The 27829-nt window shown below is 44.5% G+C and overlaps 1 protein-coding gene across 4 annotated transcripts in view; it reads left to right on the top strand.

Annotated features, from left to right (window-relative positions):
• Positions 1-27829, top strand: part of MTUS2 (microtubule associated scaffold protein 2) — a 369171-nt gene that overhangs the window by 101631 nt on the left and 239711 nt on the right. For 3 of the 4 annotated variants that reach the window (XM_043891579.1, XM_043891576.1, XM_043891578.1), the window contains 2 exons: positions 17632-20086; positions 24292-24532. In XM_043891579.1, the coding sequence (XP_043747514.1) occupies positions 17876-20086; positions 24292-24532 (2452 nt within the window). In that variant the 5' untranslated portion in view covers positions 17632-17875. Of the gene's footprint in view, positions 1-17604; positions 20087-24291; positions 24533-27829 lie in introns of those variants that run through there. The other variant, XM_043891577.1, reaches the window with a different exon arrangement.

Raw genomic sequence — 27829 nt, 5'->3', positions numbered from 1 at the left:
GCTGCAGTCCATGGGGTCGCAAACAGCTGGAGATGACTGAGCGACTGAACTGAACTGAACATTACATAGAAGTAAACGTTTAATTCTTCAGTAACACTAGGTACATTTCGAGTCCTCAGTAGCCACCTGGAGGTTGCGGCCGCCTTGGGCAGTGCAGGTGTGGACCATTTCTGTCACCTCGGAGAGTTCCCAAGGACAGCTGGGCTATAAGCGTCTGGCTTTGTATACCTCCTCTCGGCCCTCCTACAGGGTTTTGGGGTGGGAATGATTACCCCCATTGTTTAGGTGAAGATACTGGAGCTTAGGCTAAATAACCGGCCCCAAAGCACAGCTCCTAAGTGACAGAGGCGAGAACTCAGACTCTTTCTCTCAGACTCTCGTTGAGTCCAGAGGAATCCGCTGTTTGGACTTGCTGGCCAGCAGGTCATGGTGAGTCTTCCCTTGCCATGGGCCAAGGATGGAAGCCAGCTGAGAAGAACAGGAGGTGGGGAGGGTGGGAGTGGAAAACAGGGGCTCCGAAAAGGCTCAGTATTCGAGTGCGTCCAGTGCAGCTTAGGGAGTCAGGCGATGGCGCTGTGTCCCTGGGGTGTGCGGTTTGAGGTCAGTGATCTTGGCTGGGGGAACTGCAGGAGAAGGGAGAAAGCTGAGATTCAAGGCTTTGGGAAGTGAATGGGAGGTGAGGGAGAGAAGGGAGAGCTACCAAGAGACGTGGATCAGAAGACCAAGGATGTTTTCAGGGTGCGGAGGCTTGGCCCTGGTGATGGACAAAGGTAACTCCTGTCTGTGGGGACCAGGCTGGGAGTAACTTGGGGGCAGTGGTGGAGGTGGGGGGTGGAATCCCAGTGACTCTGAGACCCATACTCTGCCTGAACGGCAGCCGTCAGGTCCCAGGCAACTGTGGCTGGGAGGCCGTGTTACCTTTCTGTTGCCAGATTCCAGACATCTGCATTTTTATGTGAAATGTCCCCGATTTATAAACATTTAAAAGCCATAGTTACTCCCTCCATAAGAAGCACATCACAGAGGGTGCTTCCCCTCACAGAGAAGCATGAATGTACTCAGTGCCACAGAACCAACCATACACTTAAAAATGGTCAGAATGGTAAATTGTGTGTTCTTGGATTTTACCTGCACGTAAGCACAGATAGGCACACACACGTCTTGAGGCCACTGTGGCTGGGAGTCTGTGTTCCTTACCTGGGGCATAGAGAGCTTTACCATTGGCCGATCAGTAGGGACCTGCCGTCCAAACAACCACCCCCCCACCCCCCGCCGCCCCCGAACAGCTAAGTCAGGGCATTGCGGGGATGAGGGAGGGGACCCAGGCATCAGCCGTTTTGAAAATGAACAGGCGATTCCCATATGTAGGCAACACTGAGAGCCTCTGGTGTAGAAGATGAGATCAATGGAGGATAAAGACCCTGACAAGACAGGAAGGAATCCCAGAAGACCCCAGGTGTCGGGAATCCCTCTGCTTCTGGGACTGGAGGGGCCAAGTGAGGATATGTGCAGATTCTGTTTATTATTTACTTTATTAAAATTCTGTTTATATTGGAGTATAATTTATTTATTGGAAAAGTCCCTGATGCTGGGAAAGATTGAGGGCAGAAGGAGAAGAAGGCTTCAGGGGATGAGATGATTGGATGGCATCACTGATGCAATGGACTTGAACTTGGGCAAACTCCGGGAGATGGTGAGGGACAGGGAGGGCTGGTGTGCTGCAGTCCATGGGGTCGCAAAGAGTCAGACATGACTGGGTCACTGAACAACAACGTAATTGATGTATAATCCACAATATATTTTAAAAACTCATACAACTTAACAGAAAAGCAAACAAACAACTCAATTAACAAATGGAGAGAGACTCTGAATAGACAGTTTTCCAAAGATTTTACAAATGGCCAACAGACATAGGGAAGGGTGCCCAGCGTCACGAGTCACCAGGGAAATTAAAATCAAAACCACAATAAAAGACCTCGTCACACCAGTAAGAATGGCCATTACCCAAAGACAAGAAGTGACAGGTGTTGGCAAGGACATGGAAGAAAGGGAACCCTTGTACACTGTTGGTGGGAATGCAAATTAGTGCAACAACTATGGGAAACAGTATTCAGGTTCTTCAAAAAATTAAAACCAGGACTGCCGTGTAACCCAGCATTTGCACTTCTTGGTATTTATCCAGAGGAAACAAAATCTCTGTTGTGAAAATGTATCTCCACCCCAGTGTTCAACGCAGCGTTGTTTACAAATAGCCAAGTCATGGAAGCAAGTTCATCAGGAGATGAATGGATTTTAACCAAAGTAGGGCATATATGCCCTCCAGATCTATCCATGGTGTTACAGATGGCAGATTTCCTTCTTTTTATGACTGAATGATATTCAATTGTATGTTTTCCATTTTATGTTGAAAATAAAGAGCATGAGGCTGCTGCCGTCAGAGAACGGAGACTCAACTTATAGTGTCAAGTGGGAGGAGCTCTGTACCTGCTTGGCCACATGGTCACCTGTCTCTGTGTGTCTGCAAATGTCTTCTTAGAAACTGGTGTGGGACAGAAGTGTTGTAAAGCAAATGGGCTTCCCTGGTGGCTCAGATGGTAAAGAATCTGCCTGTCTGTAAAGAATCCCGCACTGTAGTGCAGGAGACCTGGGATCTATCCCTGGATCAGGAAGATTGCCTGGAGCCTGGCGGACTGCAGCACACGGAGTCATGGAGAGTCAGACACAACTGAGTGACTAACACGAGAACTGGGATGGGGCAGAAGTGTTGTACGCAAAGGTGTTGTACGTGGTAGTGGCCACCTTTTAAGAATTGCTTTACCTTTCAGTGTCTGTCCCCACCGGAGACATCACAGATTCATTTAGGAGAAAACGGCAAATTAGAGAAATGGATTTGTGAGCAAAGATATCAACCAGGAAAAAGATGAAAGTCTGACTATTCAGAGCCGCTAACAAAGCTTTCAGAGAGCCGATCAAGTCCAAAGAATTTGCTGAATACGGACAGTTATTTCCAAGAATATAATTAACACTTTTCATACCAAAAAATGTTAGAAGTCCATTAATTATCAGCTCTTCGAAGAGGGAGACAAAAGACCAGAGGTGTTCCTCAGAGGAGCGTTTTTATTAAAGGGAAGTGTATTTATGTGCACCGAAAATTAGAGAGGGTTTTGAATAATTTAGCGGGGAAATGGAAGTTGCATTTCCCCCCTGAATTGAATGTACTTTCAAGTGATGTAAGCTCCGTGCCTAAAATATTAGTTTAATATAAGAACAAGCCCCTTTCCAGCTCTGAGATGTGGCTCACGCAACTCCCCTTGTAATCAGAAGCGATTGTTTGTAAAACAGCTTTGCCGTACTTGGATTCAATGGGTTTTTGGACCAGATTCCAATCAAGAGATGCAAATGCCTCCTGTCGACAGTTTCCTCGGCTTAGATGTGTTTGCTGAGGGAGATTTATATTGATTCCCTGTAATTTAAGATGCTCCGCTGGGCCTGTGTTGTGCAATCTTGGAGGCTGGGAGGGCGCTGGGGGGTTGTGGTGCTGCTCGCTGGGTCAACTGTTGGTTTTGAAAAGGAGGCAGAGGATCCAGGCAGCCGCAGGCAAGTCGTTGCTTGGTGATTGTGGCCTTCAGGGATGAATTCGCTTTGTGCCTAAAACCTCAAAAAGAAGCGTACCAAATTGAGGCCAGGTTAGTGACACCTTTTCAGAAAAGGGATACATATGTAAGGAAATGTTAGGGAAGCGCTGGTAGGTCAGGTATGTGGCTAAGACATTAAAAAAAAAAATTGGCCTCAGTACAGAGCTCATCTCCAGCTTCCTGCACCCAGGAAAACACCCTCCGCCCGCCCCCCAGCAAATTCTAGAAAGGGGTGGGAGGAACAGACGTGGAAGAAGCGTGGATTCAGTTTATGGGTGATGGGAATGGAGGAGTCAGTGAATCTGGGTCACTGTGCGATGGGGCTTGGCTTTTCTAATCCAGAGACACCTCTTTGGGGGCCCACGGGGGCCTGGCAGGGAGTCCCAGTAGGAGGGTCTGTGTGGGAGGACACGGATGGATGTAGCCACCTTGCTCTTTGTGTTGGGGTGACTGTAAGGGGTGGAGATGGGCTGAACCAGGAGCCAGTGCTCCCCCTCAAAAGGGCTCAAAGTCGAGAAGAAAAGACAGGGATGTAGAAAATAGTCGTGCCAGGTGGAAAGCGGTGAGGATCCCGAGAGAGGAGCCGAGAAATACAGACGAGTTACAGGCACCCAGTTCATGACCAGCAGGGTGTGTGGAATGAAGGGGGATGTTAGAGGGCATGAGCACCATTTCCCTGTTGCTGGTGCAACCCGCGAGGCCACGGGGATGGACACAGCCTGTGGACCAGAAGGGCTTTTGTGCAATCAGGACACCCATCTTAGTCCCTCTCTTCCTAGCACCTGACCACCTTGGCACAAAGTAGATGCTTGGTACATACGCAGTGAGTGAGTTAATCTGGTTTGGGCAGCAGAGCTTCTTGGACATTGGTGAGGGTTTAGCCATGAACATAATGTCAGTGGGACCCCTTGGACAGCCCACCGTGGGGTCCAGATGCCTGTGGGAGCTCTTGGAGCGGGTAGTGCCAGCTCCGCGGCCGCAGCGGGGTGAGAATTCACACTCATGGCTTGGATGGCAGTGCTTGCCCATCTCCCCATCAGAAATCACGAGGATTTATCTGGGATCCAGCTAAGTTTTATTGAGCACCTGATATGCGGAAGGCCTGGAAAAGGGATGTATGATGCTGAAAGGCAAGGACCCTGCCTTGAAGAGCAGCCAGGCTCTGTGAACGAAGCCGAGTGAGGCAGGCTGAGAGACAGGCACCTGTAGAAAGAACCACAAGCCGTGGGATTAGAAAGGGTGGAAGTGAGGTGCCGGTGGAGGAAGTGTGGGCCACTGGCCTGTGGCTCTGCTTATGTGGGGAACTTGGTTTCGGCAGGTGTGAACTGCGCATATTACGGTCTGCATGTTATGGCTCTCTAGTAATGATACCAGTGTCTTGCAACCCTGCTTCTTCCTGCCCCAGACTAATCTAGTCCCATTAACCTGGTAGACCGTGTTCATCCAGGTACCTCTGTGGACTGCTGAGACTCCGCTGAGCCTAGACTCCGCTCTCCAGGAACATGCAGCCTGGAGATGGTGTTGGAGAGGAACCGTGCTGAGTCACCTGTTCTTCCAAAAATGAAACTGTTTCCATGTCCTGGCACTTGGCCCGGAGTAATAGCTCCTTGTTTTATCTGATGATAGACAGTCATTTAAAGATGCCCAGGGGATGCTTTCACCAGTGCCTTCCTAGGTAGGGAGTTGGTCCCTGGAACAGAGGCTAGAGATTTATTCGGTGTTGATGAGCTGTGCAGATTCTGGAGTGGAGAGAAGCGTGACCACGAAGCAGAGGGGAGGCGGGCCTGAGGCTCAGATGGGCAGAGCGTGGAGCAGGGAAAGGTGGAGGGTGCTCAGAGCGGAGTCAGGTGCAGACGCAGGTCCTCTGCCATGGGTGCTGGTGAGCACTGGCCAGAGCAAACAGTAGCAAAACTCGTCCTCAAGTCTGCAGGCAGGACCCCTTCTGTGGCCCTCTCAAGCATGTATCACTGAGTCTTGCACATGTTTTTACTTCAGTGATGCGATAGTACTACTGTTTATTTATTTTGGGCTTCCCAGGTGGTGCTAGTGTAAAGAACCTGCCTCCCGATGCAGGAGACGTTAGAGATACAAGTTCGATTCCTAGGCTGGGAAGATGCCCTGGGAAAGGAAATGGCAACCCACGCCAGTATTCTTGCCTGTAGAATCCCATGGACAGAGGAGCCTGGCGGGGTATATGGTCCATGGGGTCTCTCTATTTCTGTCTCGATATTTTGTAATGTTACTTTTTGATTGAAGTGAAGTTGATTTACAGTGCTGTGTTTCAGGTGAACAAAGTGCTTCAATTAGTGTTATATATATATAATCTTTCTTCAGAGTCTTTTCCATTATAAGTTATTACAATATATTGACTACAGTTCTCTGTACTTCACAGTAGGTCTTTGTTGTTTATCTGTTTTATGTATAGAAGTGTGTATCTGTTAATCCCAGATCTTGTAAATTTTAAATTTAAATTTAAATGGAGAAGTCCCTCCATAGATCTTTTCAGTGAGTTTGTAGCTTTAGATCATCACTGAAATCATTAAAATCTTCACACTTTGCTTCAGTTTTCTTTAAATATGCTGCATAGAAACAGTAGTTTTAAGATGTTGAACTTTTATTTGATTATAGAGGTAAAAGGCTTAGAAGAAGAAGCTGCCCACTAGGGTACTGTGCAACTTTCTTCCCCTTGGGTTTCCCCCTAAATGCCGAACAGGACGTTGCTATTCGCTGCCCAGCAGTCACATCTTTTTTCTCTTTGCTTGTGTAGCCTAACTTTGTTCTCCGTCCATGCCCCCGGCCCGCTGACTCAGTGACTTCTGATGTTGCCATCTAGTCACCAGGGCCCCGTTCCCCTGCCCTTTCAGGGGTAGCCCAGCGGTGCTTCTGGGAAGGTTTCTTTGCTCTTAGAGACAAACAAGGAAGAAATAGCCTCCCCCTTCTCTGGCGAAGAGAGAGCCTAGGGCCTGTAGAAGGTCCTGTTGAGTGACCCTATTGAGGGTCACTCAACACAAGCAGGACCGGCAGTTGCCTGTTTCTCACTGAATCTGGCTCCCACCCCGTCCTGTTCTGCTCCCGTCTGAACCAGCTCATCTCCGGGCCTGAGCCCACCCTTGTGTTCTTTGGTGGCCCATCCTGGACCCCTTAATCTTCTTAACATCTCTATATTCATCTTGCAGAAGTATAGTCTTTAGAGATTTGGGTAATATATGTATATGTATGAATTATTGTGTGTTTGAAAATGAATGTATTCTCATACTTGACTTGATAGTCTATTAAAATATGGAATTCAAGGTGAAAATAATTACTTCTTGGAACGTTATCATAGCTCCCTGCCGGGGTCCAGCCTTGGCAGGATCCAGGGGGTACCCTCAGGATGAACGGCGTCGGCGAGAGAAGACAAGTGAGACCAGCCTTGATAGGGCCAAGTCTGCGAGGGGGAGAGAGAGAGAGAGAGAGAGAGAGAGTGACCAGACCGACCGGGGTGTTTGCAGGGTCTAGCAATGCTTTATTTTTTACCGTACCTTTATACCCTAAGTTAGTACATTTCTAAGGGGAGGATAGTTTAGCATTACATCAGCTTGTTCTTCACGAAACCAGGGTGTTTTCTGCATACATCTTTGTTTATGAGGGTCTTGTACATTATCTTCTGGCCTTGGGGCCTATTAACATTTTGTGCAAGTCAGATGAATGTAAACCTATTTTCTGTTTCTGTGGTGACCTTAACTGAAAGGTAGCAGTCCCATAGGGCAGCAGTACAGAGTAGAAGTATAACCTTGTTAAAGCAAAAATTAATCCTTCTGCAGAAGTTGTCAGTTGAGTTTATCTAAAAAGTTTACCCCACACTGACTCTGCGACTTTGGTGAGGCAGCCCCTGCCTAGCACTCCTGGCTAATAATTAACAACTGTTTCATTGTTACCACACTAGGGCTAAGCTCTTATTTTTCTAGATCTATAACTATATTAACAATGGTTTCTATAACACAACCTTAGCACATTAAGAGCAAAAACACAGCAAGCAAATGTTAACCCAATAGCCACTTTAAGAATAATTTTTCTTGTGTTTTCTAATAGGGCTTTCTCACTCCCCGAAGGGCTCTATGTCTATTAGGGCCTTTATATGATCAGGTTCTTTATGCTGTTTTGTGATTAGGGTATTATAAGCAGTCACGCATATTAGTACCAAGGGCATAGATGCATTTGCCAAACAAACTAAAATACCAGCAAAGGAGTTTAAATTAAAGCACTCCTTTCACCCTGGATAATCTCATAAAATACCACCACCTGGGAAACTTATTGATTAAAGTTCTAAATTGATTCTTATTTGGAAAGAGATCAGGGAAGGCCTTCTGCCTGTGTCACAGAAATTAGGGAGTAGTCTATTGAAGCAAGCATCAGAAAGACAGATATCATCTTTAAGGTGAACGCCGGGGGCAGCTTTTCGGAACCCCTGAAAACCTGATCCACCTTGCCTGTCAGGCTTTCTCCTCATGACCTTGTCATGGGTAGGGTCTCGTGTGTTGGCTCCCGGCAGCTCCCTGACTTCAGATGCTTGTTGTTACTGTTCAGGGGTCTGCCGCCAGTGATTCCATTGATCTGTGCTGTTTTATCTCCCTGGAATTCTCTTTCTTCCCAGGCCCCTGGAGGTGCAGGATACTATGGTTTGCAATAGGCTGTGTTTTCTCATCTAGGTCCTCATTGGGCACTTCTAACCTGGACTCTTCCGTGTTAGTTCAGAAGAGGCCCTAACAATCAGCTGGATCCTATTTCTGTGGTCGGAAGGAGGGTAGTCAGTGTGTAAAGGTGCCCCCTCAGCCTTGAAGCGTGGCCGGTTCAGAGGAGTCGTCCTGGGACAGGACTCCTGGTCAGGATCCTTCCTGGCCCCTGTCTGGACCGCACATTAGAGGAGCAGTTAGCATCATGGCTGTTTCTTGTGCCTGAAACTTACGCACCAGGTCATGTATTTAAGAGGATATGACTGTGAATCACTAAATGGAAAGCGACTAATTAGCTTTTCTGCTGTTTTATTGAAAAGATAAGAAGCATGAGACTTATGGTATTTCTTTGAGAGTCTTTGATTAAAATGGATGTTTGAGCAGCTCATGCTATTTAAGAGTGAATTTCTAAACTGTGGTTTTAAATATTTAAAGCATGTGCATTAAAATTCATCCTTACTCAGGTCTGTGCTTTCTGGGAGTGTTTGATTTTTGTTGCTTATGGAAGTTGTCAGTTTTGATCATCCAGATGTGATGCGTGAAGCCCCCGTGCTATCCCAGAAATGCTTGCAGGCCAGCTTTCCACCCTGGGATTGTGGGTTGGGTGCTATTCAGACACATATTACCATGTTGCTCTTTAAGGAAGCATTCTTGAATTTTGTTGGAAATCTTAAGGTTTCTTGTTTTGTTTTGTACTATTTTTCTGCGAGTTTTGGTGAAATGTTGGAGGAATCCTACAAGTCCACTAAAGCAATATTATTCATTCATCTTGATTGTATAGAAGAACCAGCCATTCTCCCCAGCATAGATCATTTATTTTTCTTGCATGTTTCTAGGCCAAGTTGGTTCCTAACTGAGGAATATATTTTTTTATTTTTCTATTTATCTTCATTTCTTTATCTCTCCCATAGAGATTAAGACATTCCAAACATGGTGATCAAAATGCCTTATTCATTACATAATATAACTAAAAGAAATACAGAGACTCTTAACAAAAAGCCTTGGGACTTGAAAGTATATCCCTTTCCATTTAATTGGAAATTTTTTTTTTTTTTTGCAGTCACCTTGCCATTTATTTATTTGCTCTCTGGTTGTTACACACTTTTTTTTTTTTTTTTTGCTTGTGCTGCCTTGGTGTTAAATATTTAGCTTTATCCTTCTAGGTATCTGGTTCATTTGACAGAAAAAAAGGTTATATGCGTCTGATGGAAGATAAAGAAATGTACCTTCCAGAAAAGACGCAATTTGAAACAGCCCCATTTACAGTGACCCAGTGCAGGCTGCTGCTTTTTTAAATTTCAAGATCTTTAATACGGCAGTGACTGTTTTTGAGTTTTTTTTTTTTTTAATTGGAGTATAATTGCTTTACAATGTTGTGTTAGATTCTACTGTACAACAATGTGAATCCGCTGTATGTAGCCCCTCCCTCTAGAGCCTCCCTCCAAAACCCCCCTCCACCCGCTATGTCATCACGGAGCACCAGGCTGGGCATCCTGTACTACACAGCAGCTTCCGATTAGCTATCTGTTTTACACATGATAGCGGATCTGTGTCAGTACTGCTGTCTCAGTTCGTCCCACCCGCTCCTTACCCCCAACCCGTGCAGGCTTGTGAGCTGCAGGGGATGCTCGCATTATCCCTGATGCTGTGAGAAAGATTTCTTTCTTCCTTTCAGATAGCAGACAATCCCTGAGGTTTACAGCCTACAGTCCCGCAGATAAACAAGGGTCATATGCCACCCCCATTGTGAATGCTCATGTCCATTGCCAGGGTCTAAGGTACAAGGAAGGGGTCAAGGTATGCAACTTTGAGCACCCCTGCTGCTTTGAAATAAACACACTTGGAGCAGCGAGGTGGAGCAGGGTCTGGCAGAGCAGTTTGAGAAAGTGTGTTGGTCCTGTCTCCCAGCTGTACTTGCCGCCCTCCAGCCCCAGCCTCCAGGAAGCCTTCTCCCTCTCCACCTGCTCAAGCAGACTTAAGGATTCTCCTGGAACTGCCTGGCCCAGCGTCCACACTGTAGAGCAGATTGAGCCATAGGACAAGGGGGAAAGAAAGAAGGGACGTGTTCCTTGCCCGTTCTAGATTTGTTGCATGTTTCTAGGGTGTGTTGGAATATTCACATAAGCCATTTGTGATTAGAAATGAAGGGAACAAACTTGTGAGTATTACAGCGTTATATTAATACTTGGGCAGGTAGATGAACAGGAGAAGATGCTCTAAATTCAAACGAGTGGGTCCTCAGTTGCCCTTCGCCTGCCAGGCAAGTGGCAGAGGTTGTGAAGCAGCCAGGTTATGAGATCATAGGCCGGATAGCCCCTGGAGAAGGAGAGAGGACATGCCTTGCAAGTGAATGTTGGAGCTCATTAAAAAAAAAAAAAAAAATGCTGTTCACTCCTCCAACAACAGTACAACCAAAGCCTTGTCTGACTCAGCCAGTTGAGTCAGACATATGGATACTATATATGGAGTCCTATATATGGATATTCTTCCTTTCCTGTATGTCAGAAAGGATCTGCTTTTATCTAGATTTGAAGCCTGTCTCTCTTTTCAGTTTCTTATTAATAAATGCAAGAATGTGATAACATTGGAAGTGTTTGGATCTCATCTAGTACTTTGTAGATGGAATATTAGTCTTCAATATGTTAGCTTGATAAAATGGGGAAATAGCTTGTCTCCCATGTTTGCCATTAAAGAGAATGGTTAGAATTTCACTTCAGAGATACACAGCATGAAAGAAGTACAAATAGCTGAACATCGTATGAAATGATGCGTAATGTCACTAGAGGTAAAGTAATAAGGAAATAAAATAGCAAGACTTTAAACCTGTCAACTTTAAAAATTGATGATGCCGTGGAAGCTTGGCCTGGTAGCTTAAGAGCATGGACTGTGGATTTACATTCCAGCTCTTCCTCATACTTTCAGAAGTTATTTAATGTCTCTCTGCCTTAGTTTCTTCATCTGTAAAAACAACATAGCAAAATCTAGCCATAGGGTTGTTATATGGGTTCAGTGCAGCAAAGCACTGAAAATAGCACCTGGAAATGGTAAATGCTGTTCAAGTGTGGAAAATAAATTCCCAGTGTTGAGTGAACTTCATTTCTTAAAAAAGTGCTTTTGAATCCCTGCAGTTTGCCTGCTACTGTTGTGGACTCGAGAGGAGAGTGGTGAACAGAAGATGGGATGGTTGGGTGGGGCTTGCCTGCTCTCCTGGAGCTTATATAGGACAAGGGGAGGCTGATAATACACAGGCAAATAAGCATAAGAACCAGATCACCTTGGGTGGTGAGAAGTGTGTTCTGAAGAGAGTGTTCAGATGTCCAGTCTGTACTTGGTGTCTTTGGCATTCTGTCTGTCTTAGCATTTTTGAATCCTCAGAAGTATTCCAATTCTATACAGAATCTTGTACGTGAATGTAAAAAACATACTAAAAGTAGCTTTATTTATAATTGCCACAATCTGGAAATAACCCAAATATTCCTCAACCGGGGAAGGTGTGAACAAACTGTGGTACATAGTGTGGAATTGTATTTAGCCATAGAAGGGAATGAACTCTGATAGACCCCAGGTCATGATGAATCTCAGATGCACTGTGCTTGGGAAAGAAGCCAGGCGTAGAGTCTGCACACTGTATAGTTACATTTAAATGACATTATGGAAAAGACGTAAGTGTGGGAACAGAAATCGGATCTTGGTTGCCAGGGGCTGGGTTAAGGGGAGGGTTGACTTGTAAACCGGGGGATTTTGGAGCCCGTGGAACTGTTCTGTATCTTGATTGTGATGGTGGTGGTCACAAGTTTGATTACATTTGCTGAAACTTGCAGAACAGTGCAGTAAAGAGGGTGCAATTTACCATAGATAAATTATGCTTTAATTAAAAATGAAAAAATTCCTAAGCAGAAAAATAGTGTTGCTTGTTCAAATGGCAAATAATCTGGTCATTGTGGTCATGAAGAATTTCGGAAGAGAGGAGATGGAACAGATAGATAGTAGGGAAATTGAGAGAGAGAAGGAAGATTGACACTTTTTTCTTGAGGGCAATTTGCATTTATTCAACAAGTAATTATGGAGGACCCATTATGTGCCAGGTCCTGGCATATAGTCTGGGCACAGACTGTGCCTGTAATAAAACAAAAAACCCTAATGGGGCTTCAAGTTGTGTATTAAGATGCAAATGTGCTTTCCTATTTACTCAATGAGGCTACCTTTAGGAATGTATTGTAAGGAAGTAAGGGGGGCATAAAGATATACATTCAGCAATTTTATGTGAAGAACTATTTTAAAAGACAAAAGCTGAAAACAATCTGAAGTCTGACAGTGGGAGATTGGCAGGGAAATTATGGTAAAAGTGACCATTAAAAATAATAAAGTTTTTATTACATGTATTTATGTGGAGAGGTGTCCATGATATGCAAAGTATACACCTGGAGTTAAAAAGCTGGTTCCCTGAGTGTTAAAAAAAAATCTGGGGTTCTACACATTAATCTCTGTTTCTTATGGTGGGAGTAGGGGACTTTGGTATATTTTTTATTTTTTTACACAATGAAGTTCCATTTTAAAAAATAATGGGCAATGTAAGTATTTGAATTTTAGGAAAAATCATTCAAGACAAAAACAAAATAAATATTACACATAATAGGCAAAAATGAATACCCTGTATATTCTAGGTGATACTCTGTCCTGGAAGTAAGGATGTTTTTTTAACATGGAAAACAAATGCTTTCTATTGTCAAATGTGAAGGAGGCTTCTTTTAGAGAAACATGCAACATTTTTACTGGGGAGACCTAAAATATCAATTCATTTAATATTTTGATGAAATGTAAGATTGGTCTAGCCTTTGGAAAGCCAAGTTATCTCTTTTCCTGGCCCTTTATAAAATAGAGCAATTTGTGAATTGCATTCTTCACTCTTTTTACTCAAGGTAAAATAAAAATAAAATAGCCTCTGCTAGCTAAGAAGAAAAGGGATATTTTTCTGAACATAGTTCTGATTATGTTTTAGAATAAAATGTGATGTGGTACTCATATTATGGACATATATAAGGAGAGTAAAGCCAGCTGCAGAGAGTGGTTCTAGTTTTACATAATTTAGCATGCTTTCACAGAATTCAGCACCACGGATAGCTGCAGTGTCCTGGAACATAAGAGTTACCATCTACCAACCAGTGATTCAACTTTTAACCAAGCAATGAAACTGAATTTGTAAAGTTTATTCAATCAGCAGTACATCGAGTTTTAAACTACCTATACCTGTTGAGAATAAACATAGACAGCATTATGAAATAGGACCAAGAACCTGGCTATTCCTAAATAATTGCCATTGCAGAAAGCACAGATGAGTGATTACCACAAGACTCTCTAAAATAGCTAAATACATTAACTTGTATGTGAATGCTTGCAAGTCACTTCACATAAAACTATCCTATTAAATTATAGACCTCGATAGATGCTCAGTAAAAACGTCAAACTTTGGAAGTTGGGATTTTTACTTTTTTGCATCATTATTGTATTTACTGTTACATTTTGAGTTTACAGCCTTTATATTTTTCTGTATTCTTAAGTTTTTCTGAAAGATAATTTGTTGCATGGTAGGAATTTTAGCTGGAGCTTCTTTGGTGACTAAGTTTTATTGAGTCAGATGGAATTGCATTTATATTCAAAGGCACAGCCCTTGAATATTTATGTGAAAATTCACAACTGATAAAGCATTCCCTGGCAGACTTGGCAGTTCAGGAGGAAAAAACAGTATTTTTCATATCTCTTAAAAAACCCATGTTTCCATTTAATAACATAAAAGTCCCTCAAACTTTCTTTAGTTTTTAAATCTTCTATTTAAAATAAGTGTGACAAATATAAATCAAGCATGATGATCAGAATGTGTTTTTCCATATAGTGTTAGTTGCTCAGTCACGTCTGACTCTTCGCGATGCCATGGACCATAGCCCACCAGGCTTCTCTGTCTTTAGAATTCTGCAGACAAGAATACTGAAGTGGGTTGCCATTTCCTTCTCCAGGGGATCTTCCTGACCTAGAGATCGAATCTGGGTGTCTGCATTGTAGGCAGATTCTTTACCATCTGAACCACTAGGAAAGGCCTTGAGTATTCTGGAATAGCCCTCCTAGAGGGAAGGGAAGAGGGTGCCTTACTAGTTAACCAGTTGGGAAGGTGGGCTTTGTAATCTTCATCTTAAAAGTCTGAAAAAAAAATAATTAGGACCCATGCTGTATTGAAAGTGATTCATCATTTTGAGCTCAAGTTGGGAGGGGATAATCCCAAGTGCCAACTATGTACAGAAATGCTGTCCCAGACACTGTAGGGAATAGAGAGGTATCTGAGCTTTTAACCTACAACCTGGTGAGCTTGTAGTTTAATAAAGAAAATAAAACATACATAGCTATAATGAAACTGTAACTGTAGAAAAAGGCTCATCTAAGTATAATAAAAGAAGATGTGTATGCTAAGTCACTCAGTTGTGTCTGACTGTTTGTGACCCCATGGACTGTAGCCTGCCAGGCTCCTCTGTCCATGGGATTCTCCAGGCAAGCGTACTGGAGTGGGTTGTCATGCCCTTCTCCAGGGGATCTTCTCAAGCTAGGAATTGAACCCAAATCTCTCACATCTCCTTCATTGGTGGGTGGGTTCTTTACCACTAGTGCCACTTGGGAAGCCCAATAACAGAAGATGTACATAAATATAATTTTAAAAATATAGCATGATAGTGCCTGAAGGAAAGATCTAGGGATTCAGGATGTGGAGAAGTAATATCAAGCTCCTTCTTCACCTTTTTTTGGGAAAGGGGAGAGAGGAGAAATCAGGAAAGACCTAATGAAAGAGGTGGCCTTTTGAGCTCAAAGGGTGGAGCTATGGGGTGCTCATGCTTAGTCGCTCAGCTGTGTCCAACCCTTTGCGACCCGATGGACTATAACCCACCAGACTCCTCTGTCCATGGAATATTCTAGGCAAGTATACTGGAGTGGGTTGCCATTTTCTTCTCCAGGGGGATCGTCCCAACCCTGGGATTGAACCCACGGCTATTACATTGGCAGATGGATTCTTTACCACGACACCACCTAGGAAGCAGGAAGCTATGGAATATGGAGGCCAGTTTTACTGGCAGGCACATTTCAAGTAGAAAAGTAAAGGGGATTAAAGCCTGGAAGCATACCTGGGCCCAGTGCTCATCAGACCTTGAATGTCAAGCTGGGAAATTTGGCCTTCGCCCGTCATTCAGATAGTGGTATGGTCACATTAGTGGAAGGCACAGAGATGGAGGGTCTGCTGAGGTCTTCTGTATCCAGGCATGCCTTCCTTGCTGTACTAGACAGAACAAACATGGTAACAGGAAACTGAAGTGCAAGATGGATAAAGAGATTGTATATGAGGACCTGGATCCTATCCATCTGCTTAATGATGCAGGAACATATATGCACTCAACTGAAAAGGCTCTAGATGAGTTGGTCAAGCCATCAGCAGAGATTGAGAGCCAGGGAGAGTCAGGAGAGCCAGAGACATGCCTGATGGTTAATGATGGACAAAGACAGTTTTGTTTGTTGGCAGGGAATAGGGTGCGGTGCTTACCAGACGTGTCAGTGAGCCTGATGCTGAGTCCGTGTTGGATTTTAGAAAGGACTGGTCACTTGTCACTCTCTAGCAATCACATTGTGGACTACAGCATCTGATACTCTGGTTTCGGTTGTCACTGCCAAGAAGAATTTACTGATTTCCTCCTGCCAGCCTCCTCAGTTCAAACTCAAGAGGGCTGTTGGTTTCATGCTTATAATTCTGCCCTCAGAGAATTAGAGACGCTTACTTTGTGGATTGGCTCACATTTGTGGAATTCTTGCTCTCTGTGACTTTCCCGACCCAGAGAGCATGAAGCTCTTTTAAACTGCTGTCTTATTCATTTACCTACATGCTTTTTGTATTTGTGCCAGAGGCACAAGGAAAACACCTTAAAAACCGAATAAAGAAAGAAATATGGATGTACTGAGACTCCCCTCTGTGTCAGGAAACTGATGCTGGGATCAGAGTGTCAGCACCCTGGTTAGGCTTGAGGCTGGACCTGGGGGTACCACTGGCCTTCTCGGGACCAGCCTGACCTAAGGAGCGGGAGGATGAGGACGTGAGTGCAAAGTGGACAGAACGGAAGTGCAGCACGGCAGGGAGGGGAAGGTGTACGCCTGTGCACAGGTGTGCGTGTTTGTCTTATTTTATTCTATTTTTTATTTAAAAATTTCATTGAGTATAGTTAATTTACAGTATTGTGTTCATTTCAAGTGTACAGCAAAGCAATTCAGTTATACACATGCGTATATCTGTTCTTTTCTGATTCTTATCTGATTCTTTTCTCATATAGCAGTTATAGAATATTGAGCAGTGTTCCCTGTGTTGTACAGTTGGCCCTTGTTGGTTATCTATCTTGATTTAGTGTGTATGTTAATCATAGGTGTGTGTGTTTGGATAGGATTCTATGAACATGGGGAAAAAGAGTGGAAAGACCTAGGCCAGGATGTTACTGTATCCTGTGGTGGGGAGTAGGGAGAAGGGACAAATGAAGAAAATGACTGACAAAAATTTAGCTTACAGGAAATGATCTCATTAATGGAAAAAGTACATGCTGTGTGTAGATGCAAGCAAATGAAAGGAAAAGAACATTTATAGCAAGAATACTCTCGTGGGGGATGTGAGGCCTGAGAATGACCTAACACTGGGAGCATGTGGTATTGCTTTCTATACTGCTATGTTAAATTTGATGATGTCCACCAGGTTTCTCCGTTGTACAGTTGAAGTTTTCCTTTGTAAGAAATAAAGCAATCTGGAGGATGGTGCTCTAAGATTGTGTAAATATCCTGTTTCCCAACAGTTTTACACTCGGTGATTTTAGCAACCATTGGTGTCCCTCATCCAAGATAATTATTACTCTGGTGAATACAAAGTGGTGATTTTTCTAATTGTCTAATTTTTCTTGTATCAGTTGGTATTCTTCTGTGAAGAAGAACCTTCCTTTCTCCTCCGCCCTTTTTAATCAGTATCAGTATGAACTTGTGGATTTTTAAAATATGCACTTAAGGTTTAATGTGTGTTTATAATCCATTTCTAACATTGATCATTTCGATGTTACGTTCTCCTGTATTTGGCTAGCAGGAGCCCCTATCAGAAATGTTTTGGAGAAATAGTATCTTGATTGAGTGAATGAAGTAATGGTAGGAAAGTGATGACTAAATCTGTGTTTACCGAGATTTTCTACCTGTCAGTCTAGTGTACTTTTCTTTTTATTTCTCTCTAGGCCTCATGGACTAATTGGCTCTCATTCAGCTGGAACCTAACAGATAAGTCATCCTTCTGTGTGTGAAGACAATGCTTGGTTTTAAAACTGCTCTGAACATGATGAAAGCAGGATCGCCCCGGTGACGCTGTCAAGGGGCAACGAGCAGCTTGAGAATTTCCTCTTCTCCAGGGAGCAGCTTGAAGGAGATCCCTTTCCATTAAGGAGGACTGCATGGCAGGCAGCCCTTACTGACGGCTGGAAAATGAGTGTTCCGGTGGCTCCTAAGAAGTCATGTTACAGCGAGTTACGGGACAGCAGAAACGGAGCAAAAAATAATAACGACCGAGTCCTGAGTCTGGGAGATGCCAATGCCAACCCCGTCATGTTGGAAGTTGGCTCCTCTTCTGATGAGCCTGCCACGTGTGCTCTGCCAGAGGAAGTTGGAAATGCAAATTCGAGGGGACCAGAGAGTAGTCCCCGTGTCCCGAAGGAGTTTCACCCACTTCAGGGCTTTGCGAAGCCATCTCAGGCCGGCCCCACCGGTCTGAAGGATTTTAAATTCTCTCCGATGGCTCAGAGAGAACGGAATGAAGAGCCCGAGCTGGAGAGAGGCGCAGACCACCCCCAGGCCCTTCGGGGTCTCCAGGGGCCAGGTCTGCCGAGTCGGAGGACTGTCATGATGGGGGAGTCCAGCCTGGAAGTTCTGGCTAAGTGGGAGGCTGATGTCCCCCGGCCTGTCCCCAAGGATAAGTCGGCCAAGACCCTTGACAACGAGGAACTGAGGAGGCATTCTTTGGAAAGAGCTAGCAGTTCTGCTGCAGCAGTGGAGGTGCTCACAAAGGAGTGGGCTGGGGGCCTGGCCTGGCCGCTTCCACAATCCACAGGGCTGGGGTCCCCAGAAGCCCCGCATCCGGTGCCCGGTGGAGGGGAGGGGCCACCGAAGACGGGGACAGCCCCTTCTCCAGGGCCGCCTTGTCCTCCGGTGGACGGGACCTCAGAGGGAAAAGGCGCACGTCATCCTAAACCATCTACCTCAGTTACCATGGAGACCGTCCCCTTAGAGACCCAGCCAGAGAGGGGACGGGTACCCAAGGTCAGCGCCCAGAGCACAGTACCTTCTGCCGATCCAGAATGCGCTCTTGATTGCTCTCCAGCCTCGAAGGATGTCCCAAGGAGGCCAGAAGCACAAGCAGGTCCGGGGAAGGTGGAGCCCAAGACAGAGCTGAAACCTGTCCAGCCCGGGGCCATGCAGGAGCCCAAGTCCACCCAGGTGGGGGACCTGGGGTGTCATCAGGGGCATGGCATGTCACCTCTTGGGAGAAAGGAGCCAGCTGGGGAGACGCAGCCAGGAGCCTCGGCTGCTGGGTTGAGCAGCCTGGCACATGGTGTTCCCCACCCCCCGGGCACAGGAAGAGACAGAGGTGAACCGGAGAAGGGAGGTGAGGACGGGTCTCTCCGAACCACCCCCAAACCGAGCCCCGGTTCCTCACGAGCTGCAGATCAGCAACCCACGGCCAGAAGTTTGCCAAGCACAGCTCGGAAGCTGGATGAAACCGTGCCCAGTGGCATGTCACCAGGGGATGGTCACATAGCTTTTGTTCCTGGAGATTCGACTGACAGCAGGCCCTCTGGTGCCAGTGATGAGAGAGGTGTCCTGAGAGATGGGAACAATGTCAACACTATGGTTTTTGACTCAGATTCCTCCGTTGGAGAGAGAGAAACTGGGGTCCCTAAGCCCCCCGCCCCGCCAAGAAGCCGCTCAGAAGCCGAGGAAGGCCAAGAGGTCCCTCTATCTGTTGCAGAGACCAGGAACCATCTAGAACCTGCAGTGAAGACTGAAAGCCCCTCCCCAGCGAGGGCAGATGTCCTTCTTGGTGTCCCCGCGTCCCTCTACCCAGAGACAACTGTGAATGTGGCCCGCCAGCCCCCGCCACCCAGCAGCCGCTTTCAGGACTTGGGCGCGTCGAGTGTAGATGTGGGGTCCCCCCTGGCCGCCCTGCCTCCCGCTGACAGCACCAGGTTGTCACACACCTCCCCCAAAGTGCCTGCCAAGAACGCCTGCCCTGGGGGCCTCCCCCGTCCAGAGGACACACCTGCCTCACTGGAGGGGACGGTGGGCCCTCCAGTTGAAAAGAGGGAAGAGCGGGCGGACCCCAGGCCCGTTGTGATGCCCAAGCCCAAGCACGTGAGGCCCAAGATCATCACCTACATCCGGAGGAGCCCGCAGGCCCTCGGCCAGGTGGACGCGTCGCTGGTTCCCGTGGGGCTCCCTTATGCTCCGCCCGCGTGCAGCGTGGCTCTCCCCAAAGAGGACAAGGCGGCAGGTGGTGACCTGAAGCCGGCTGCTGGCCTCTACGAGAAGTTCAAGCCGGACCTACAGAGGCCCCGGGTGTTCAGCTCTGGACTAGTGGTATCGGGGATCAAGCCCCCAGGACATCCCTTCAGTCCAATGAGTGAGAAGTTTTTGCAGGAGGTAAGAGAATGTCATTGTGAGACAGTCTGTGAGTTGAACATTCTAAAGTTCATGAGGTATTTTCAATGAATCGTGAAAGCAGAGTGTCCTCTCTTAGCAAATTAGACGTTGATGGATGCATTTGTACAGAAAGGGGTGTTGTGAACTAGAGCAGATTGCAGGCAAATGAATGGTTTCCAATGGAAGAGTTTGATGATCAGAATGAGATGGATCTAACTTCTAAAGGGATTCTTTTAAATTCTGCCTGACATAGTACATAAAAGTTAGAAAAGCATTTAAATTGGCTTCCATATTGAAATTGTTCTTGTTGTTGTTCAGTCACTCAGTCGTGTCCGACTGCAACCCCATGGCCTGCAGCACACCAGGGTTTCCTTGTCCGTCACCAGCTCCCGGAGCTTGCTCAAACTCATGTTCATTGAGTTGGCGATGCCATCCAACCATCTCATCCTCTGTCGCCCTCTTCTCCTCCTGCCTTCAGTCTTTCCTAGCATCAGGGTCTTTTCCAATGAGTCGGCTCTTTTCATCAGGTGGCCTAAGTATTGGAGTTTTAGCTTCAGCATCAGTCCTTCCAATGAATATTCAGTGTTGATTTCCTTTGTTGTTGTTCAGTCGCTTAGTCATGTCCGATTCTTTGCGACCCCAGGGACTGCAGCATGCCAGGCCTCGCTCTCCTTCACTGTGTCCTGGAGTTTGCCCAAACTCATGCCACTGAGTCAGTGATTTCCTTTAGGATTGACTAGTTTGATCTCCTTGCTGATAAGTGAGCACAATTCTATAAAGTAGTGGGGGAAGAAACCCCATATTGTTCAAATTGCTCAGACTTGAACCTCTGAAGGAGAATATTTCCCTATGGGAGACTTTCGTGTTTGTATACAGTACAGTGAGTAGAAAGTAACATGTTAGACATGGGCTCTGTTTTAAGTCAAAACAGTAATTACAGCTAGCATTATTTGAGTGCCTGCTATGCACTGGACCTCATAGCATCACATTTTCATCTTTGCTCATCTTTGCTAATCCTTGCTGTGATTCTCTTGGAGGGCGGGATTGTGGTGCTCTCATCATTGTCCAGATGAGGAAGCAGATTTGGAGAGCTTTGAGTTCCTCATCTAAAGTCACAAAACAAGGGCAGCGCTGAGCTGGCCACCCGGGTCCTTACTCTGCCTCCCCTCTCAGTACCACGGGGCTGGGGCCAGTCGTTCTCCCAGAGCTCAGAGAGCAGGTTTTCTCTGGACTCAAACCTCATGACAGCCAGCGAGCAATTGAGAGGAAAGTGAGACCAGGTCAGTGTTCTCCCTGACATTCTCCAGGTCTGCCCAGGCCGCTGTGGATGCGGGCCGGAGCTGGTAGGATGGCTCAGCTGTTAGGATGCCCTCCGTCTGGCTTCTTCCTTTCCTGACCGCCTCTCCTTCGTTACCGCTCCCTCTGCTGCCTCAGGGCCTTTGCACTTCCCTCTGCTCAGAATATTCTTCTCTCAGATACCTGAAAGACTCTCTCCTTCACATTCTGTAGTTCTCTGTTCAAAATACCACTTCATTACGTTTTTCATTTAAGGAAGTGTAGGTGGCGCCGTGGTGAAGAATCCGCCTGCCGCTGCAGGAGATGCAGGAGACTAGGATTTGATCCCTGGGTTAGAAAGATCTCCTAGAGAAGGAAATGGCTACCCACTCCAGTATTCTTGCCAGGAAAACTCCAAGGACAGAGGACCCTTGTGGGCTACAGTCCATGGGGTGGCAAAGAGTTGGACATGACTGAGCACGCTTCATTTAGTTCTTCAAATAAAGTAATTGTGTGCCACCTTCTCCCCCCAAAACGACACCCCAGATTTTTCTCTGAGAAACACATCTGTGAGAAAAACTGTATTTGGAGATGAAGACAAGAATCCTTTTACTGTTCTTTCTCTCTGACCCGCCTTATCGTTTCTTGTGTATATTTTCTATCTTTGTTGCTTCTGCTCCATCCATAAAATATAGAGTAATTTCTATATTAGATGTATATTCCTCCCTGCTCTCCCCGCCCCACCCACCCACAGATATTCTGTAGTCTTAACCCTGTGGAAGCCATCCCAAGTCTTCAGGAATTGGCTTGAGTGTTTATGAAGCTTCAGTAGCTCTGAGGGGTTGGGAGAGACCCCATTAGCACGGGGACAGAAGTGCCGCTGGGCACCAGCCCCTCTGTCCGAGGACCGTTTTCTGCCATAATCAGAGAATCTAGGGCCCAGACCCTTTCTTCAGGCTACAGTAAGAACCTGTTTGCTTGTGTGCCTGAAATGATTTTAGAAATTTGAAATCACAAGGATTCTTTAGTTTGCTTTTAAATTATTTCTCTAAAAGTACTGCATTGGAGAAGGAGGGGGAAAAAATCTCCATTTGAGGTTAATCTCTCTGTGTCTATGACTGTGCAGTGACACCTGCTGTGTTTTGTCAATAAAGATGAAAGAAAAGAGTGTGAAGCTTTTTTGTAGAAGCTCTTGTTTTATTAAAAATGCACAGATTAGGCATCTAAGGAATACTTCTTGTTATCTTACCAGAGACAAGTTACCCAACAAAATGATAGGCACCGAAGTTCCTATAATCGTTAAGGTCGTTTTTGAATGATGGCATGATGAATTTTAACCCATGAAACCTATCCAGTTTGAAAAAATGGAATAATTACTGAGATAAGACATTGCAATCTGAAAAACCCAACAGATGTAGGTTAGAAATAATAATTTCTTCATGAGAGCACCTGCTGAAAGACATGAGCAATGACACCAAACATTTAGACACTAAAATTTAAAAATAGAGGGAAGATGAGTATAATTGAAATGCCAAAGATTGATAGTGAGAGAGTAAGTAGAAATAGTAAAAATTTTATCAGAGAGCAGATGTAGAATATTCTTTCATAGGAATATAATTTGCTGGAGCCTGAGTTCCATCTATTGACTATAGCAATCATACATATTTTACAATGTGATTATGATAAAACTTTAAAGGCCTCATCTTTTGTTTCAATAATATCAATTTAAAGAGAACTTTTATCTATTTCAACATTAAAAGAATATTAAATTAAGGGTTTATCTCTTCAACAGCCTGGATCACAGCTTTATAGCCCCTATTAAAGAATGTTGTTAAATGCCTGTGATTCCTGAATAGATAGGGGTTTGACTTGTAAAATGTATTGTGATTTAGAGTATACTTAATTAACACGTATGTCTTTTCATAAAGGAAGTAAGATTATTTTTCGGTGACTTATGTTCTTCATTTCTAGCATGAGGAAACACTGATACTATGAACAGGCTTTGTGAGTACAGAATTGCGTGTATAAAAAGTAGCCATATGATTGCATATATGTAAGGTAGCCATCCATTGTGTTCTAATCCAAACTGTTAACCACAGGAAATAGTAACATGATAACATGATGTTATGTTATTGGATTCAGGAAAGAATGAAACATGATTCCTTAATTTAATAGATGTTTGTTGATTTCAGCTCTGTGCTAGACATTGTTCTAGGTGCTATGAATTCAACAGTCAACAAGACTCTGCCCCAAAACTTCCATTCTAGCGAAACTTGCTCAAACATTCCTGGAGGCACCACCATACTAGGGAAGACAATCAGAGGTAATTCAGTCTCTCATTTTTAATTATATCAACAGAATATAGAGGCCTGAAAACACATCTTTCCATTAACTTCTCTATTCTTCCATTAAATAACCTTTCCTCCCTCATTAACAATGCATAGTTTATTTCCTAAGTAGCCTAATAAAGACTTAACCTAAATTGATAAAGTTCATCAACCTATTGTAAGACAAGGTCACCAGAAAAACTGTGCTTTTCTCCTTAGGAATAATGAAACTTTCATAATTCCATGAACATTTGCTAAATTCTTGCCTTGCATCATTGACATTATTTATAGATTGACTACTACTTGCACAAATTCCAATGATTTCATAACGATAAAATTTTAAAATCTTGTGGAGGGAGTTCTTGTTTCTCCCAGTGGAATGTAGATTCATAGAGTATTAGAACCAGCATAGACCGAAGGGATCATCCCGTTGCGGTCAACTTAGAGATGAAGACCCTGGGCCCAGAGAAGGTAAGTGATGGGTGATGGAACAGCTCAGTGATGCCAGAGTGGTCGTTGTTGGAGCCTTGGTCATAGGACGAGGTTCAGTGCTCACCCTGTGATGTGTGGTTTTCTGATTGAGCTTCTGGTCATTTATCCTAGGTTGCAGAACGCCCTGGAAAAGAAGAATTTTGTTCTCCTCCCTATGCTCATTACGAAGTTCCCCCAACTTTCTATCGATCGGCCATGCTCCTTAAGCCCCAGCTGGGATTGGGTGCGATGTCACGTTTACCGTCTGCCAAGAGCAGGATCCTGATTGCGAGTCAGAGGTCTTCAGCGGGTGCCATCCACCCACCGGGAACCATAGCCGCAGCTGCCAGTCTCTACAATTCCGACCCTGCAGGTAACCAATGCAGCAGGGACTGCTTTTCCTGCTGTGCTTTAAAATAGTGAGCGAATAAAATGAGGGTAGTTGTCTAAAGTAGGAATGCCTTTCCTTCTTTAGAAGGGCCTTTCCCCATTCTTCTGTTTGATTGTAGATATGGACACTTGTCAAGACTCCTCTATCTACCACTGTCTTCCTCTGCATCACCCGTAAAATGACGGCCCTTGTAATCACCACTTTACAGCTTTTAGTTTCTCCCTTCCCTGATATATCTTATGGACCAGGGTTCAAAAAATTGTTTCTGTAAAGGGCTACATAGTATTAATAAATATTTTAGGCTCTCTGGGCCATAATGATCTGTGTTGTAAGTACTTAGCATGAAAGTAGCCAGAGACAGTATGTGCATGCATGGGTGCAACTGTGTTTCGACACAGCTTAATTTGCACAAACAGATACAGGCACACCTTGGAGATGCTGTGGGTTCAGTTCTAGTATTTGCTTCACGCAGTAAAGTGAGTTTTGAGGTGTTTTTTTGTTGTTGTTGTTTCTCAGTGCACCTAAAAATTATGTTCCTGCTGTGTGTGCGCGGTCTCTCAATCATGTCCAACTCTTTGTGAACCCATGGACTGTAGCCCACCAGGCTCGTCTGTCCATGGGATTTTCCAGGCAAGAGTATTGGAGTGGGTAGGGTAGCCATTCCCTCCTCCAGGGGATCTTCCTGACCCAGGAATTGAATTCATGTCTCCTGTTTCTCCTCCATTGCAGACAGATTCTTTACCCACTGAGCCATCTGGAAAGCACTGGAGTCTATTAAATGTGCAATAACATTATGTATTAAAAAGCAGTGTATCTACCTTAATCAAGAGCTGTTTATTTATCAAACATATGAACCATCATCTGAGCCTTCAACAAGTCGTGCTAATAACATCAAATATGACTGATCACGGATCAGCATAACAAGCATAATAGTAATTTAAAAGTTTGAAATATTGTGAGAGTTACCAAAATGTGACATAGAAACATGAAGTGAGCAAATGCTGGTTGGAAAATGGTGCTGATAGAGTCCTCGAGGGGGGTTGCCACAAACTTTTGATTTATTGAAAAGTGCACCATTTGTGAAGTGAAGTAAAATGAGGTATGTCTGTAGGGGACTGGATTTGGCCTCCGGAGAGAGACCTTCCTGCAGGACAGCAGTGACGGTGTCATTCCTTTCAGCTTTTACACATCTTCAGCAACCCATTTTTGCCCACAGAATGGCCCTGCCACCTGCCCCAGCCCTGTCCTGTTCTGCACTGGCTGGACCATGCCCCCCCCACCGCCCCCCCCCCCACCCCGATGTTCTCTGCTCTTCTCTTTCTGTCTTTCTGTCCCTTCTTCTGCTCATGTCATTTCCTCTCGGTTTTACTTTGTTGTCCTATCTTATTACGGAAATAATACATACCTGTTGTAAAAAATTTTGAATATAGAAAAGTATAAAGAAGAAAGTCACTGTACTTACATTTTTAACATCCAGCCAGAGTTAATATTATGGAAATTTTTCTTCCCACATGTTTCTTTCCGTGTGTGCTTTAATAGTTGAATTAATACTGAATTTTTATTTTTCCTTCTAATATGATATTGTAGGCATTTCCTATGCTGTCAGTGTTTTACAAATATTTTAATGGCAGCATGAGATTCTGTTTTGTTCACTTATTTATTGTTTTAACAAATTCTGGGTGGTTATTATGTGCTAACAGTTGTAAATCGAGGGCTGCAACAGTGAGCAGAGAACACCTGCCTTTGTGCAACTTAGTCTAATGGATGCAGTAGACAGTAAAAAAGCACAAAGATAAATGCATCATTAGAGATTGTGATAAGTGTTAGGAAAGTGAGAAGCATAGTGCTTTGAGAAACTGCAACCATAAGATCGTTGTATGAATGGGACAAAGGTGGTTCTGGGTGGCCTCTTGGAGGAGGTAGAAGAATGGGTGGGGAATAGAAGCAGTATTTACTTATGCAAATTGGGCTTTGCTCATTCTGCACTGTCTTCCATAATGTTGCAATTTGAATCTTTGAATTTATTTGTTTTCTTTCATATTTTTCTCTTAGATTATCTGAAGTGTAGTTATTGCATAAATGCATATTCCAAACATTTTTTAAGGCTGACTTATTTTCTGGAAAACGTGTAATAATTATTTTCATACTGTTGTTGAAAGTGCTTCTCAATGCCACACTGTTGCCAGTGTTGAGTATTACCATTACAGTGATTATCACTACTACTGGTATTATTATTGTATTTCTTTTAAAAAATGTTATATTTTACTTGACTGCATCGGGTCTTAATTGTGGCATGCAAACTCTTAGTTGCAGCGTGTGGGATTTCTGACCAGGGATCATACCCAGGCCCCTTGCATTGAGAGCGTGGAGTCTTAGCCACTGGACCACCAGGGAAGTTCCTGCAATTCTTTTATTATTAGTGGAAGGAAACATTTTTTAATCTGTTTGTCATTTTGTTAGTTGTCATTTACTCAGGTGATTACTGGTTGTCATAGTGGTTAGTTGTTTTCTTGGCAAGCACTGCTATAAAAATCAGATTTTTTTTACCGGTTCCCATGATACGTGTGTATTATGATGGATCTACCTGCTGTTACAGGACTGCTCAGGTTAATTATGTGTTCAGTCTCTCATCCAACAATTAGTGCTGCGGAGCTGTTACATGTCAGTCTTGTTCTAGGTGTGGGATAAAGCCGTGACAACAAAAAAAAGTCCTGGTCCTTGTTTTAGAATTTTAGGATGGGAGTGGGCACACTTTTTTTTTTAGTGGATAAATAAATCACATTGTTTATTGGGAGCGGTTGTTCAGTCGCTCAGTCATGTCCGACTCTTTGGGACCCCATGAACTGCAGCATGCCAAGCTTTACTAGTATTGAAGAAAATGAAACAGAGAAGGACAAGTAGGAAGTTTGGGACAAGAAGAAGGGAGATTCCAATTTTATTTCTTGAAGAAATAGTTTAAAATGTTTATTTAAACATCTACTTGCATTTTCTGCTCCCGTTATGTTTTTATGGCTTTTTTTGGTGGTTGTTTTATTTTCATTTATGTACATATTTTTTTGGTCATGCTGCATGGCACTCAGGATCTTAGTTCCCTGACCATGAATGGCACCTGAGCCCCCTGCATTGGGAGCATGGAGTCTTTACCACTGGACCACCAGGGAAGTCCCAGGATTCCAATTTTAAATAAAGTGGTTGGGAAAGGCCTCCCTGAGAGATGACCTTTAGGCCAGTCCCCAAAGGAGGGCAGGGAGGAAAGAGCCAGTGCAAAGGCCCTGGGGT

Source organism: Cervus elaphus, chromosome 30 (genome assembly GCF_910594005.1).
Source record: "Cervus elaphus chromosome 30, mCerEla1.1, whole genome shotgun sequence".
NCBI lineage: Eukaryota > Metazoa > Chordata > Mammalia > Artiodactyla > Cervidae > Cervus > Cervus elaphus.
This window is presented reverse-complemented; position numbering and strand designations above follow the sequence as displayed.